The sequence below is a fragment of the Lagopus muta genome, chromosome 1 (genome assembly GCF_023343835.1).
Source record: "Lagopus muta isolate bLagMut1 chromosome 1, bLagMut1 primary, whole genome shotgun sequence".
Taxonomy (NCBI): domain Eukaryota; kingdom Metazoa; phylum Chordata; class Aves; order Galliformes; family Phasianidae; genus Lagopus; species Lagopus muta.
In genome coordinates, this window is record NC_064433.1 from 4263385 (window position 1) to 4274758 (window position 11374).

The 11374-nt window shown below is 44.8% G+C and overlaps 1 protein-coding gene across 2 annotated transcripts in view; it reads left to right on the top strand.

Annotated features, from left to right (window-relative positions):
• Positions 1–11374, top strand: part of LOC125688165 (store-operated calcium entry regulator STIMATE-like) — a 31652-nt gene extending 20278 nt beyond the window's left edge. Inside the window, exons 5-9 of one of the 2 annotated variants that reach the window (XM_048933830.1) lie at positions 621–733; positions 1771–1854; positions 3636–3752; positions 9958–10071; positions 10739–11374. In XM_048933830.1, the coding sequence (XP_048789787.1) occupies positions 621–733; positions 1771–1854; positions 3636–3752; positions 9958–10071; positions 10739–10852 (542 nt within the window). In that variant the 3' untranslated portion in view covers positions 10853–11374. The remainder of the gene's footprint in view (positions 1–620; positions 734–1770; positions 1855–3635; positions 3753–9957; positions 10072–10738) is intronic. The other variant, XM_048933832.1, reaches the window with a different exon arrangement.

Here is an 11374-nt window from a genome sequence, read left to right on the forward strand (position 1 = left end):
ATGCTTGCTTGTAAGGAGCCATTTGAAAGCTCAGGATTCTCAGCAGCTTAGAATTCTAGAATCACTAAGGTTGAAAAAGACTGCTAAGATTATCTAGTCCAAGTGTCAGCCCATCACCACTGTGCCCACTAAACAGAGTCCATACACACAAGCTTACTCTCTATATGAAGGTATACAGTGATCTGTGCTTTCAGATGGGGTACTGGCCACTTTGTACAAACAGGGTTTCTTCCCCTTATCCTTGTATTTATTTAGCTCAAAACAGCTCAGTACCATAGGCTGGATACCTGCAATGCCTGTTGGTAGCTGAAGGAGGAGGAAAAGATGCATCCGTAAGGCTCTGTACATTCAGGGCTCTCCCCAAGAGGAGGAGAATGTTTCCCAAACCAAGATCCATCTGTTTAGCTAATCTCCTTGAAGTTGCTGGGAATGTTTCTTTCAGCTTTCAGTGGTTCTTGAGTATATGAGGGCTGCTGGATAAGCATTGGGCAGAGCCTGGGCTGTCTCTCTCCCCATATGCATAAGGTGAACGTGAGCATTGTAGGACACATGTCAAGCCTGAGGTCATTTACCTGCAAGGCTGTCTTGTCCTGAGTCTATGAACTGTGCTCTTCTTCCAGGTGACCCTCCGCAAGCTGCTGCTTGGATTGGCCAGTGTATCCTCTACCTGCTGATTATGGCTGTGGAGAAGATCCTGATTAGCCTTGTCCTGCTGATCCCTGGTTGGACAAAGGTAGGCTCCTAAGCTGTTTTTTATTTTCCTAGCTACAGCTGTTGTGTTTTTTTTCTTGTCATTTTTGCCCTGTTAATGGTCCACATCATCATAGGTCTTTAATCCTTTTGAGTTGTTGATAGCTCTCTGTGATAATTAGCTATTACTGAAGTCTGAGGAAACATGACTTTCGTAACAGCTTGGCTTGTGATATGTTCTCCTGCTTGTCAAGAACTAGTGGAATATGATTTTTCTTCAGTTTTCTGCTCTCAGAAGAATAAAATGGGCTGGGCTGATTGGTGGCTGAGCTACTTCAGTTCTGCCAGGGGGTTTCCACATTATCTTGTCAAGTCAATACACTTGTGGTCTTGTGCCTAAACTAGGGAAACTGTTAGATTGTTCCAAATTGACCCCTATAGAGTACTGCCCTACCCTTCTCCTTATGCTTTTGTATGGTAAGTAGGGGGACATTAGTTTGTTGGGGTTGTTTTTAATTAAAATACATACGTTCTTTTGGGAATTGTAGCTGTTTTTATGGAGGAAGGTAGGCATTGTGGGTAATTCACTGGTACAAAAGCTATTTAAGGAATTAAGGGGCCATCCTAGTACTGAGTGCATTTGCACTTGGTGCCTTGTACCCAAAAGGGCTGATGTGACCTAATTGCAGTGTTACTTGCAGCAGTCTGGGAGCATTTATCTGTTCCTGGTTAGAGCTTCTCTTTCAAATGTAGAAGCCTACAGTGCTCTGACTTGGCTGTGAGTATTGATCTGGCACATGGCTGTGCAAATACGTTGGCTGTATTTTGCAGATAGGCTCAAGAAGCCAAGAACAGTCCTACCAGCTGTTGTCGCAGGTAGTTAAAGTCTGTCTTCACTCATTTTATTGCTGAAAACAAAACACTTGGCAGCTGGGCTAAAGAAATAGCCTAAGCCATCTCAAAGAGCTCTGCTAAAGCAAGGTATGCAGGGCCCTAGATAGGACATAGCTTAAGAATGCATCCTGTTTGCAGCAAACAGCTATTTGAGTAATGCTTCTAAATGCTTTTTCTTCTCTGCAGCTTCAGCAGATCCTCCTGAGTTACATCCCAAACCCCCAGTTGGAGCTCATCCTGGTCATGCTAGTTGTGCCTTTTATTGTAAATGTAAGTGATGCCATGGCAAGTACAAAATGGGGTGGTTTGGAAATGGGTCCTTTCCAATGGGAAGAACGTACAGGACGTGGCTTGGCAGCCTTGAGTAATCAAAGTGGATGGAAGGTTAAGGGGAGTGGAAGCAAAGATCTTTGCTACAAGCACAAATCTGTATCTGCTGCCTACCAAGGGCTCTGCTCCTAACCCCCACTCCCTTGTCCAAGCTGCTGTATGGCTGATTGTTTACTTTTTTGAGGACAGTTGAAACACATCAGCTGGGAGCTGTGTCTAAACAGCAATGTGGAAGGAACAAAGGTGCTCCAAAGCCTGTTGAAGTTCTTATAGGAATGGCTTTTCAGTGGGAACTTGCTGTGCTTTCAATTGCGAATAAAAGTGGAGAAAGGGTGTATGAGAAGAGAGGTGTAAAAGACAAGATAATTCAGTGGACTTTCAGGGCAAATAAGTCCTCTTACTGTGATCTATCACAAGAAAGCTGTCCTTGATCAAGGAAGCTTTTTTTTTTTAAGTGTACTGTAGCTGAGGAATGAAAAAACAACTTTGTATCCTGTGTATATGCCAAGTAAAGAGTCCCTACAGACAGCACAAAGCTGCAAATGTCTCAAATGTCTTATTTGTACTCCAACCTTGAAGAGAAAAAAACAATACTATTTCTTGCTTATATTCACCAAGGCTACAGAGTGGCCAAAAAAGCATGCTTTCAGCAGAAATACAGGCTAGTTTCCCATTAGAGTCATGATCTGGTTGTCCCAGGAGTACATAAGTCCCATTGAAGAGCACGGCAGATCTCTCTGCAAGTGTAGTGACATGTATTTGGTATGAGGGCACTGGTTTGACAATGTGCTGTGCTTTTTTTTGTTTGTTTGTTTTGCAGTGTAACATGGGTAGAAAGCACTGTTAAAACAAGAGGCTTGGGTCCTTTTGACAGGTGTTGGGTATTGTCAGCAGTAGACCTTCTGCCAGACATGGTTTTTGTCCATCTGCATCATTTAAAGCTGTGATGTCACTGAGACTTAAATTTGCAAGCAGTCGTGGGAACATGAGCAGAAGTGCTAAAGCTCTTGCAATGAATGCAGTGATGGGGGCTGAGGAGCAGCAGTTCTAAATTAAAGATACTATAAAGTAACTTATTCTGTATCAGCCATCTGTCTAGATTAGTTCGGACTACCCAAAACTACTGATATTCAAACTCATATTGCAAACTTAGTTTAGCAAAAGCTGTTTTCTGGTTTTCTGGATTCTATGCAGAGTTTTACTAACAGATCAATTACTACCCTGATATGGCAAGTGAGAAAAAGATCTTAGCATTGAGATCTCACTGAAAAAGGGGTGAACTTTTATACTTACAATAGATAGAGTGTTGGCAACGATGGGTTTACCTGCCTGTGCTATTCCAACCTCTCTTCCCAACCTCACCCCATGGTGCACTTGCTTGAAATTCTGGTTCTTAAAGTGGCTGATGCAGGCAGAACAAGTGAATGAATATGGGATGCCGTTGGCTCAGTGATTCATTCTGGAAGAAACTTGGTCTGTTGTGATCTGTTTTCACTTGGTCTCCAGTGAAAAGGGAATCCTCAGAATTTGTGAGGGAGAGACCTTAGCAACTTGTCTCATCCACCCTAACAGATACACTTAACACAGGATTAATTTGGATATTGGGCTGCTGGAAGATGGAGGTTTGGCGGATCCAAAAAGTGAAGAAAGAAGTAGCTCAGCTTGCATGACTTTATATTTTGGTCTCTGCAGTCTATTCATGAATCTCCTTTCTCCCCAAGGCCGTTATGTTCTGGGTTGTGGACAGCTTGATCATGAGGAAACACAAGCAGAAGGATATGTTGAACATCAATGGATCCACAGAGACCCCACAAGCTAGGAGGAGTGAGGAATCTCGGGTAAGACCAAAGATGTTCTAAGTCAAAGACCAAATTGTGCACTTGGGTATGGCTTTTGTTTTACCAGAACTATGCAGTGTGCCATCATGTTGCACCTGGACTGATGTTTGATGAATATGGGGGTGACCTTGGAAGTCCAAATAACTTCTGATGCTTATAGCTGAGGTCACAGAGGGTCCCTGGGAGGATTTGATGTAGTATCACAATCTATAAAGTAGAGCTGAAATACTGCTCTCTAGGTTGACAGCATCTTGAGGAGGGGGATCACAAGAGTGGCAGGCTGAAGCTGGTGGGCAGATCTGCCTTAGTACTATCAACTTTGCTATTAGTAATTTTAGTTGATCTTGGCTCAAATCTTGCTTTTCTGGCTGCAATTAGTCTCCTTTTTTGGGGGGCGTGGGGGGGGGGGGGGGAGGGGAAGCACAAGGCCCAGCTAGGAATCCTGGTTTTTTGTCAGTATTTTGAATTATTCAATCTAATAATGGTCTTGTAGCTGCAGAATGCTGTGCTTTGCATCATCTGAGCCTGACTACTGAAGTTAAGGAGACTGGGGTGGGAGTGGAATGCTCCAGTATCAGCAGGCTTTGTTCCTGTAGTTAATGACACATGGACTGCCAGGCAGGTACTGCCTGAGTTTCCCATCAGATTTCTTGCAGAAGCCACAACCTGATTCACTGGGTCGAATTCCTTTCCTTCCCCTTGGCTCCCAGCCCTTGTTTGAATGCTGAGTGCCTGACTCCAGGTATCAGGAGACGCTGTGATTGTATCCTGCAGCTCACTGGCAAGAGTTAAGGTTAAATCACTTCTGGCAGTCATAGGCTGGCTCCTGGAATAGCTGAGGGATTTAGGACGGACAGAAATAACACTGAGAAAGCAAGAGGTATTTTACAGAGTAACTCCGTTCTTGTAACTGGCCATCATGCTCATTAGTACTATCAATACTGCACTGTATGCATAGGTAGTGGTGTTCAGAGGTGTTCTTGATGGCCTGAGGGTTCAGGAGGCAGGAAGGGCAGGCAGATGCAAGCGAGTGAGACAAATGAATCATTCTTCTTGGCCCAACATTCAGATAAACAGCTGTGGCTTGGCTAGGTTACTGAGAACACGTGAGCAATATTTCCCAGGGAGTTTCCTGAGCTGTGGGGCATCCTGAAGAAATCTGTATTGATCTGGAGAGGGAAGAGGAGCTGAGCAGTACCAAGATGTCTTAATAGTTGTACACTGAAGCTAAGGGCTGCTGCCTAGGACATAAAGCTGAACTAACTCTAGATAGACACTGTGCCCTGGTTATAGCACAGTCCTGGTTGCTTGATGTGTTCTACAGTGGTGCTTACTGGGCAGGCCTCCAATCTAGCTCCACTCAAAATGTAAAACTGATGGTGAATATCTGCTTTACTGATTAGATGTGCTGGAGTGTTCCTGAGGTTTAAATTCAGCTAATATTATGCTGCCTCCTTGCTCTTGTTTTGACTAGACAGCAACTCAGATGCTACAAGCTCTTTTCCAACCTGTTGCAACCTAAGCTTGGGTCACTTAACCTCACAGACGTTATCATAAGCTTCAGGCTGCTGTAGACACACAGATGGTGTTGAAGTTACTGGATCTCCATAAAGATGGAGTCGTCTCCTCCCTCACTGCATTGGAGGGGACAAGTGTTCTATGCCCTCTAGCTCAGTTTTTGGATAACCTAAAAAGAAGATACCTGTTAATCTCTGCAAGCTGGAAAGCTTCTTCTGATAGCTTCACCTAGGTAGGGCGCTTCATGTGGTGGATATGGACTTCTGCAGGCTGAATCTTTCTGTCAGTGTCCTTTTCATATCCACCAAGTATTTGGCTCCTTTTCTCATGAGAACTTGCTCTGAAATCTGTGTGCAGTCTGTCTGTCCGCCTTGAAACTGTCTGATCCATCACCACAGTTTAGATACTAAGGTGATAGGTTTGTACCTGGAACTGTCTGTAGAGACTGCTCAGAGAAGCTCCTGTGTCTCCAGCACTATACAAATAATTTGGGTAGGGAAGGATGTTAATTAAAAGGAGAGTCAGACATGAGTGATCTTTTTTTCCCAATTCTGCTTCTTGGCATCGGGCCTTGAAGTAGACTCCTGCTTTGTCACTTTTTAATTTTATGCTATTACATACAGTGTTGGATGGTTGAGTGCTGCAGCTGGGTCAGCTGGGATTTAGGCTCAAAATCAGATAATGAGGGTTTTTAGGGCTTGTTTTGGTTAAGCTTTCTCCATGTGAACAGGTTATTCTTCCCTCCCTGCTGCCTACCTAGACAGGAGGAGAGAGAGAGCTGAGAAGCATCTCTGTACAGGGCAGGGCTGGCTGGGGCTAATGTGTCCTGTGGTTTATCAGGGTTCATCAGCACTGTCTAGCAGCAGGCGCCAACAGCTCCCCATCATGCTGCCTTCTTGAATTTCAGCCCTCTGCCTATCTCACCAGTAGTGTCATTATTTTCACTTGAACTTGCAGTTTCTCTGGAAAAGAAGGGGGAGGAAGGAAAGGAGTGGTCTGAAGTTAACCTGCTAAAAAACTATACTCAGCACTTACTATAGGGATAGCAGCAATAACAACAGGTTGGATATTAGGGAAAACTTACTTTCAGAGTAGTAGTGCATTGGAACAGGCTGCCCACCAAGGTAGAGGAGTCACTGTCCCTGGAGGTGTTCAGGAAGAGAGTAGATAAGGCACTGAGGGACGTGATTTAGCAGGCATGGTGGGGATGGGTTGATGGTTGGACTAGATGAGCTTAGTGATCTTTTCCAAACTTAATGATTCTATGAGATGTTGGTTTTGTCCTTGGCAGTTCAGATGAGCAATAAGAGGAAACCTAGCTATTCTGCCACTGATGTTGTTTGCTGACTCCACAGCTGTAATGCAAACCAAATAAATGCCCATCTCCTGGGTTTCAAAGCTCTTCTGTGAGCCATTGATGTGCCACTGGGCTCTTGTTTATAATGAAACTGCTGTGATGCTTAGGAATAGGACAAGGAGTGATGGCTTGAAATTTGAACGTAGGATGTTCCATGTTAAGGTGCAGAAGAACTTCTTCATAGTACGGGTGATGGAGCACTGGCTCAGGCTGCCCAGAGAGGTTGTGGAGTCTCCTTCTATGGAGATACTCAAGGTCTGGATGCCTACCTTTGAGACCTATTGTAGGGAACCTGCTTTGGCAGGAGAGTTAAATTCAATCTCTTGAGGTCCTTTCCAACCCCTGCAGTTCTGTGATTTATTTTCTTTTTCATATTGAAACTCTGCTTTTCAGTTTTGGCGCAGAAGAATTTCACTCTTGCTTCCAAGTCAGCCTTAAATCTTCCCTCTGTCACACGTGTCCTACCTTGGTAAATGTTCAGTCCATTTCTGCCTTTGTGTGGGATGGATAGGGAACTTCAGAGTGTCTGTCTGAATCTGGTGCTATTCAGGGTAGGGAAGTGCATTCATCTGCTTGGCCCTGATTTCTGCTTTGCTTGTGTCCTGCCCTTGACCTGTGTCTCTTTTCCCTTGTTCTTGTAAGTGTTGATAAACTTCAGATCTTATCAGTGGTTTCTTTGTTTTCATCACTTAGGAAAACAAGTCAGTTTTAATAATGTTGTATTTGATCTTTTTGGACTTGTTTTAGTTTTTCCTCAGGGAATAAGTGAGCTTCTACTTCTTTTCTCCTCTCTTTGAAGGCTTGCACTTTCAGAAGCAAATTACAGCAACGTTTGGTCTAATAACAGTGGTACTTCTCAAAGTATTTGCAGAGAAACTGGAGGTTAGTTTAAGGTTGAGAGGAAAGCTAACGTACTACACGGACCTGCCTTTGGTTCTCATGGAGTTCAGCACCAATTCTAATCCCTTCCATAGGGATTATAACTTCTGGCAAATTTGCTAGATTGAAGGCGATGGTGAATGGTGATACCTCTACTGCTTGCTTTAAGAGTTGAAGAGCACTCCAAGAGCAAGTTTGACTTGCTAATTGGTTAGCTGAGCTGATCTTTTTTAATAGCTCAAGGTGAAATGGAGTGCCTGCTCATTAGGGGAAAGTTGAATGAAGATAGGTATGGTCTCTGGTAGGAGACTGTCCCACCTGTCAGTCCTACTGAGGTATGGGAACTCACCTGAACTCAGATGTGGGAGGAAGGTAGGATGGTTCCTGTCTCTACATGTAACTGGTAGTTTCAGACAAAATTCCATGTCTTGCATGGAAATAGCCCTTGAGCTTCTCTGTTTTCAACTCATTCTTCCTGGCGTGGGGAGGAATGTGTGAAGTATTTAGGGACTGAGTGGAACAGCAGCACATTGTCCTGAGACTGGGAAGCTACGGTCCATTTCCAGCTGTACCACTGATCTGTTGTGATTTTGACCTGGAAACATCTGTAGAGGAAGTGCCTTGACCAAGCTATGCTGAAACATCCCAAACAATTCTGTCTGGGCAAAAAAATGAGGGCCTGTACCATGGCTCTCATAGCAGTAAGGTGCTTTCTCATGATGAAGCTCACCATGGAGCTATGGAAGGGTTACTGGAGGACTGTTGGCTTGAGTGGCTTTGTATGAGCTCTAGAGCAGGCAGATAGCAGCCCAAAGGGGTCTGGATGCACAGCCCTTTCTATGTCAGCCATGGCTGGCTGTGAGAAGGTCTGAGTTTACAGCATGAAACCCACCTAAATAATCGGTTCATTAGACTCCAAAGATGACCTGGTGCAGCCTGTCAGAGTTCAGTGATTTTTTTTTTTTTTTATATAATGCCATGTGTAATTAATCACCCATTTTTTTCAGGTCCTCCAGCATCATAATATTTATATGCCAAACAGGAAATCTTCACTTGGAAGAGATGGAAACTTTCCTGTGATGTCTAGAACAAAAAAAGGAATGGGGTTGTGTAGGTTAACTTAAGGGGATGGAGGGGAAGAGATGGAAACTTTCCTGTGATGTCTAGAACAAAAAAAGGAATGGGGTTGTGTAGGTTAACTTAAGGGGATGGAGGGGAATGAGATCTTAATCTGATCTATTGCTATCCTTTGAGTATCTGATGTGCTGCTGTGAGGATAACAAAATCAGATGGAGTGTGTGTGAGAGTGGGGAGAATGTCTTGTTCTGTGGCTGTTCGGCTTCTTTGAAGTCATTGACTCATTGCAGTTTGTTTTTCCTGTTTAGTTGCTTTGTTGCTGTGGTGACTGGCTTGGTGATGCTGTCTTAAATAAACAAGTGGAGGATATGTTCATTCACAACTGTGTCTGGAGATGGCCATGAATAAGGCTGTACTCCTGCTCTGGTTGTGGTGTTTTCACCAAGGAATGCTGGGCTCTGGGTCTAGTTGAGCTGATGTGGGCCTGTTGGGCTGAAAGCTTATCAGCTGTTCTGTAACTGGTGTCTTGGAGGTGGAAGGGTTTTGTGGGATGGACACAAGGCTTCACAGTTCAGTGGTTCCAGTTGCATCACAAATTGATGAGGCACTGGAACAGGCTGCCCAGGGAGGTGGTGGAGTCACCATCTCTGGAGGTGTTGGGGGGAAAAAAAAGGTAGGTATGGTACTGAGGTTTTAATGGACATGGTAGGGATGGGTTGATGATTGGACTAGAGGATCTTAGTTGCTTTTCCAGCCTTTATGGTTCTGTGAATTTAGGGTCAGATGGGGCTGAGACTTGAGTGGGAAGTCTTAGCTGGGTGAAGCTGCTGCTTTTCTTTTTCATTTGGCATAGGGGAGAGTGCTTATTGGCTCTTTTTCCCCTTATTGGCCATAAACTAATGATGCTGACTGGGTGTTGTGAGGCAAACGGAGGAGAGGGGAGTGACTTCTGACATCAGTCATCTAGAGAAAAAGAACTGAAAGCCCTCAGCTGTGCTGCTAAACTTGTGCCCATCTATAGCATAGAGTTAGACCCTGAGTGTCAAAGACTTGGTCGTGCTACTGATGTGGGGGATCACTGCTGAGCAGAAACCCTTGGCTCCTAGCTGGTGCTGGAGTGACTGCACATCATCTGTGCTGAGATCTTGCTACTGCTGGGGCTAAAGACAGTAGGGCTGCTTTTGCTCAAAGCTGAGCTTTAAAGGAGTCAGATGGGGTTGAACAAACAATCTGTCAAGCTGTAAATAGAATCATAGAATACTACCCATGCAAACAGTTTGTCAGTCCAGCCTGCTGGCTGGCATTAGGTTGCAGCTCTTCTGCGGGGCTGTGCAGCCATAGCCTGAGTAAAATTTAGCCTTTTTCCTCTTCCAGATGATATGGCTGGAGGATGTCCCATCAGGATGGTTCTGTCTGCATCGAGCGAATGCTCCGGGCCGGTGGCAGCCACTTAGCTCAGAACTGCCTCTTGATAGCTTCAAGTCTGAGGTTAGCAGCTGAAAGCATAGGTGTTCTGGAGGCAACGGGCAGCCTTGTGGTTGTGCAGCAAAGTGTTCTTATCAAGGGAGCTACTGGTGGGAGGTGTCGATGCTCTGTTCTGGCTTCTACAGTTCAGTCTCTGCTGGGTAGAAATAAGAAGGTGCCAGGCTAGCTCAGCAATTCTGAGCCTGCTGACTGTGGCTAAAGCAACCCTGAGCTGCTTGTTTCCCTGTCTGAGCTTTAGAGATCACAAGCAGCTGGGGGCCTGGGAAAATGTCTCTTTGTTACAGCTGTTTGCAAATTGTGGCCTAGTTTTTGTGCATCTCCTCAGAGGCTGCAGCCTGGCCTTAATGTGAATGTTTGCGAATCCTGTCCCCTGGTGAACAGAGCTTTCAGCTGCCTGTTCCACTCCCAAGAGGGCTTTGCGGGTACCAAAGCATCTGTGTTTGGGTCCATATGTTCCTGGCTGTCTTCGGAATGGTCAAGGTGACCTTAAGACCTCCCTGCTCTGCAAGATCTAACCCCATTGGCAGTAGATCCTTTTATGTGCTTGACCCCTCTAGCGGTCCCTTGCTAGGGGATAGTGCCTGTGGTATTAAGATGAGAGAACAAAATTCCAGCTGCCATCTGATTGAGGACTCTGATTCCATGAGCATCTGTCTGTTCTCCTCACCAGGTGCTGCTCTCTCCGGACATGGATTTTGACCAGTCTGAAAGTGACCAGGATATCTCAGGACTCCAGGGAACAAACCAGAAGATGAAGCAGCCCAGCTACCACGTGGTCATCTGACAGCACTGAGACAAGGGAGGTGGAGGAAGGAAGCAGTACTGTGATTCCTGAGCTGGCTGAGGAAGGATGCAGAATGCAGCTGATCCCTGGGGATCTGTGGAGCCCTGCCTCATGTACACCTCTCCTTCTGCAGTTATCTCTTTGGGATGGTGTCCGTGCAGCCTGTATCTAAGCAGTATCTGCTTTATCTACCCAACCCTACCATAGGCACATTGCAGGCATGTTGAGGTTAGGGTAAGGATGTGTGCTTCCTCTGGCTGGCCAGCTGGGTGTAACTTTGTCAGGCTAGAGACTGAAATCAAAAAGTTCTCTTCTTTTTATAGAAAAATCCTATACTGTCTGAACTGTAACACTTTTATATGCACAGATGCTCTACAGAACTGGTTTGTGATTATATATTTAAATGCCTTGAATTGGGAAGATTGTCTCAGTGGATCTGATGCTTTTTTTTTTTTTTTTTTTTTTTTTACTGTTTTATAAGGATTGCAATAAATATTTGACTCAAAACTGCTTCATATGTGA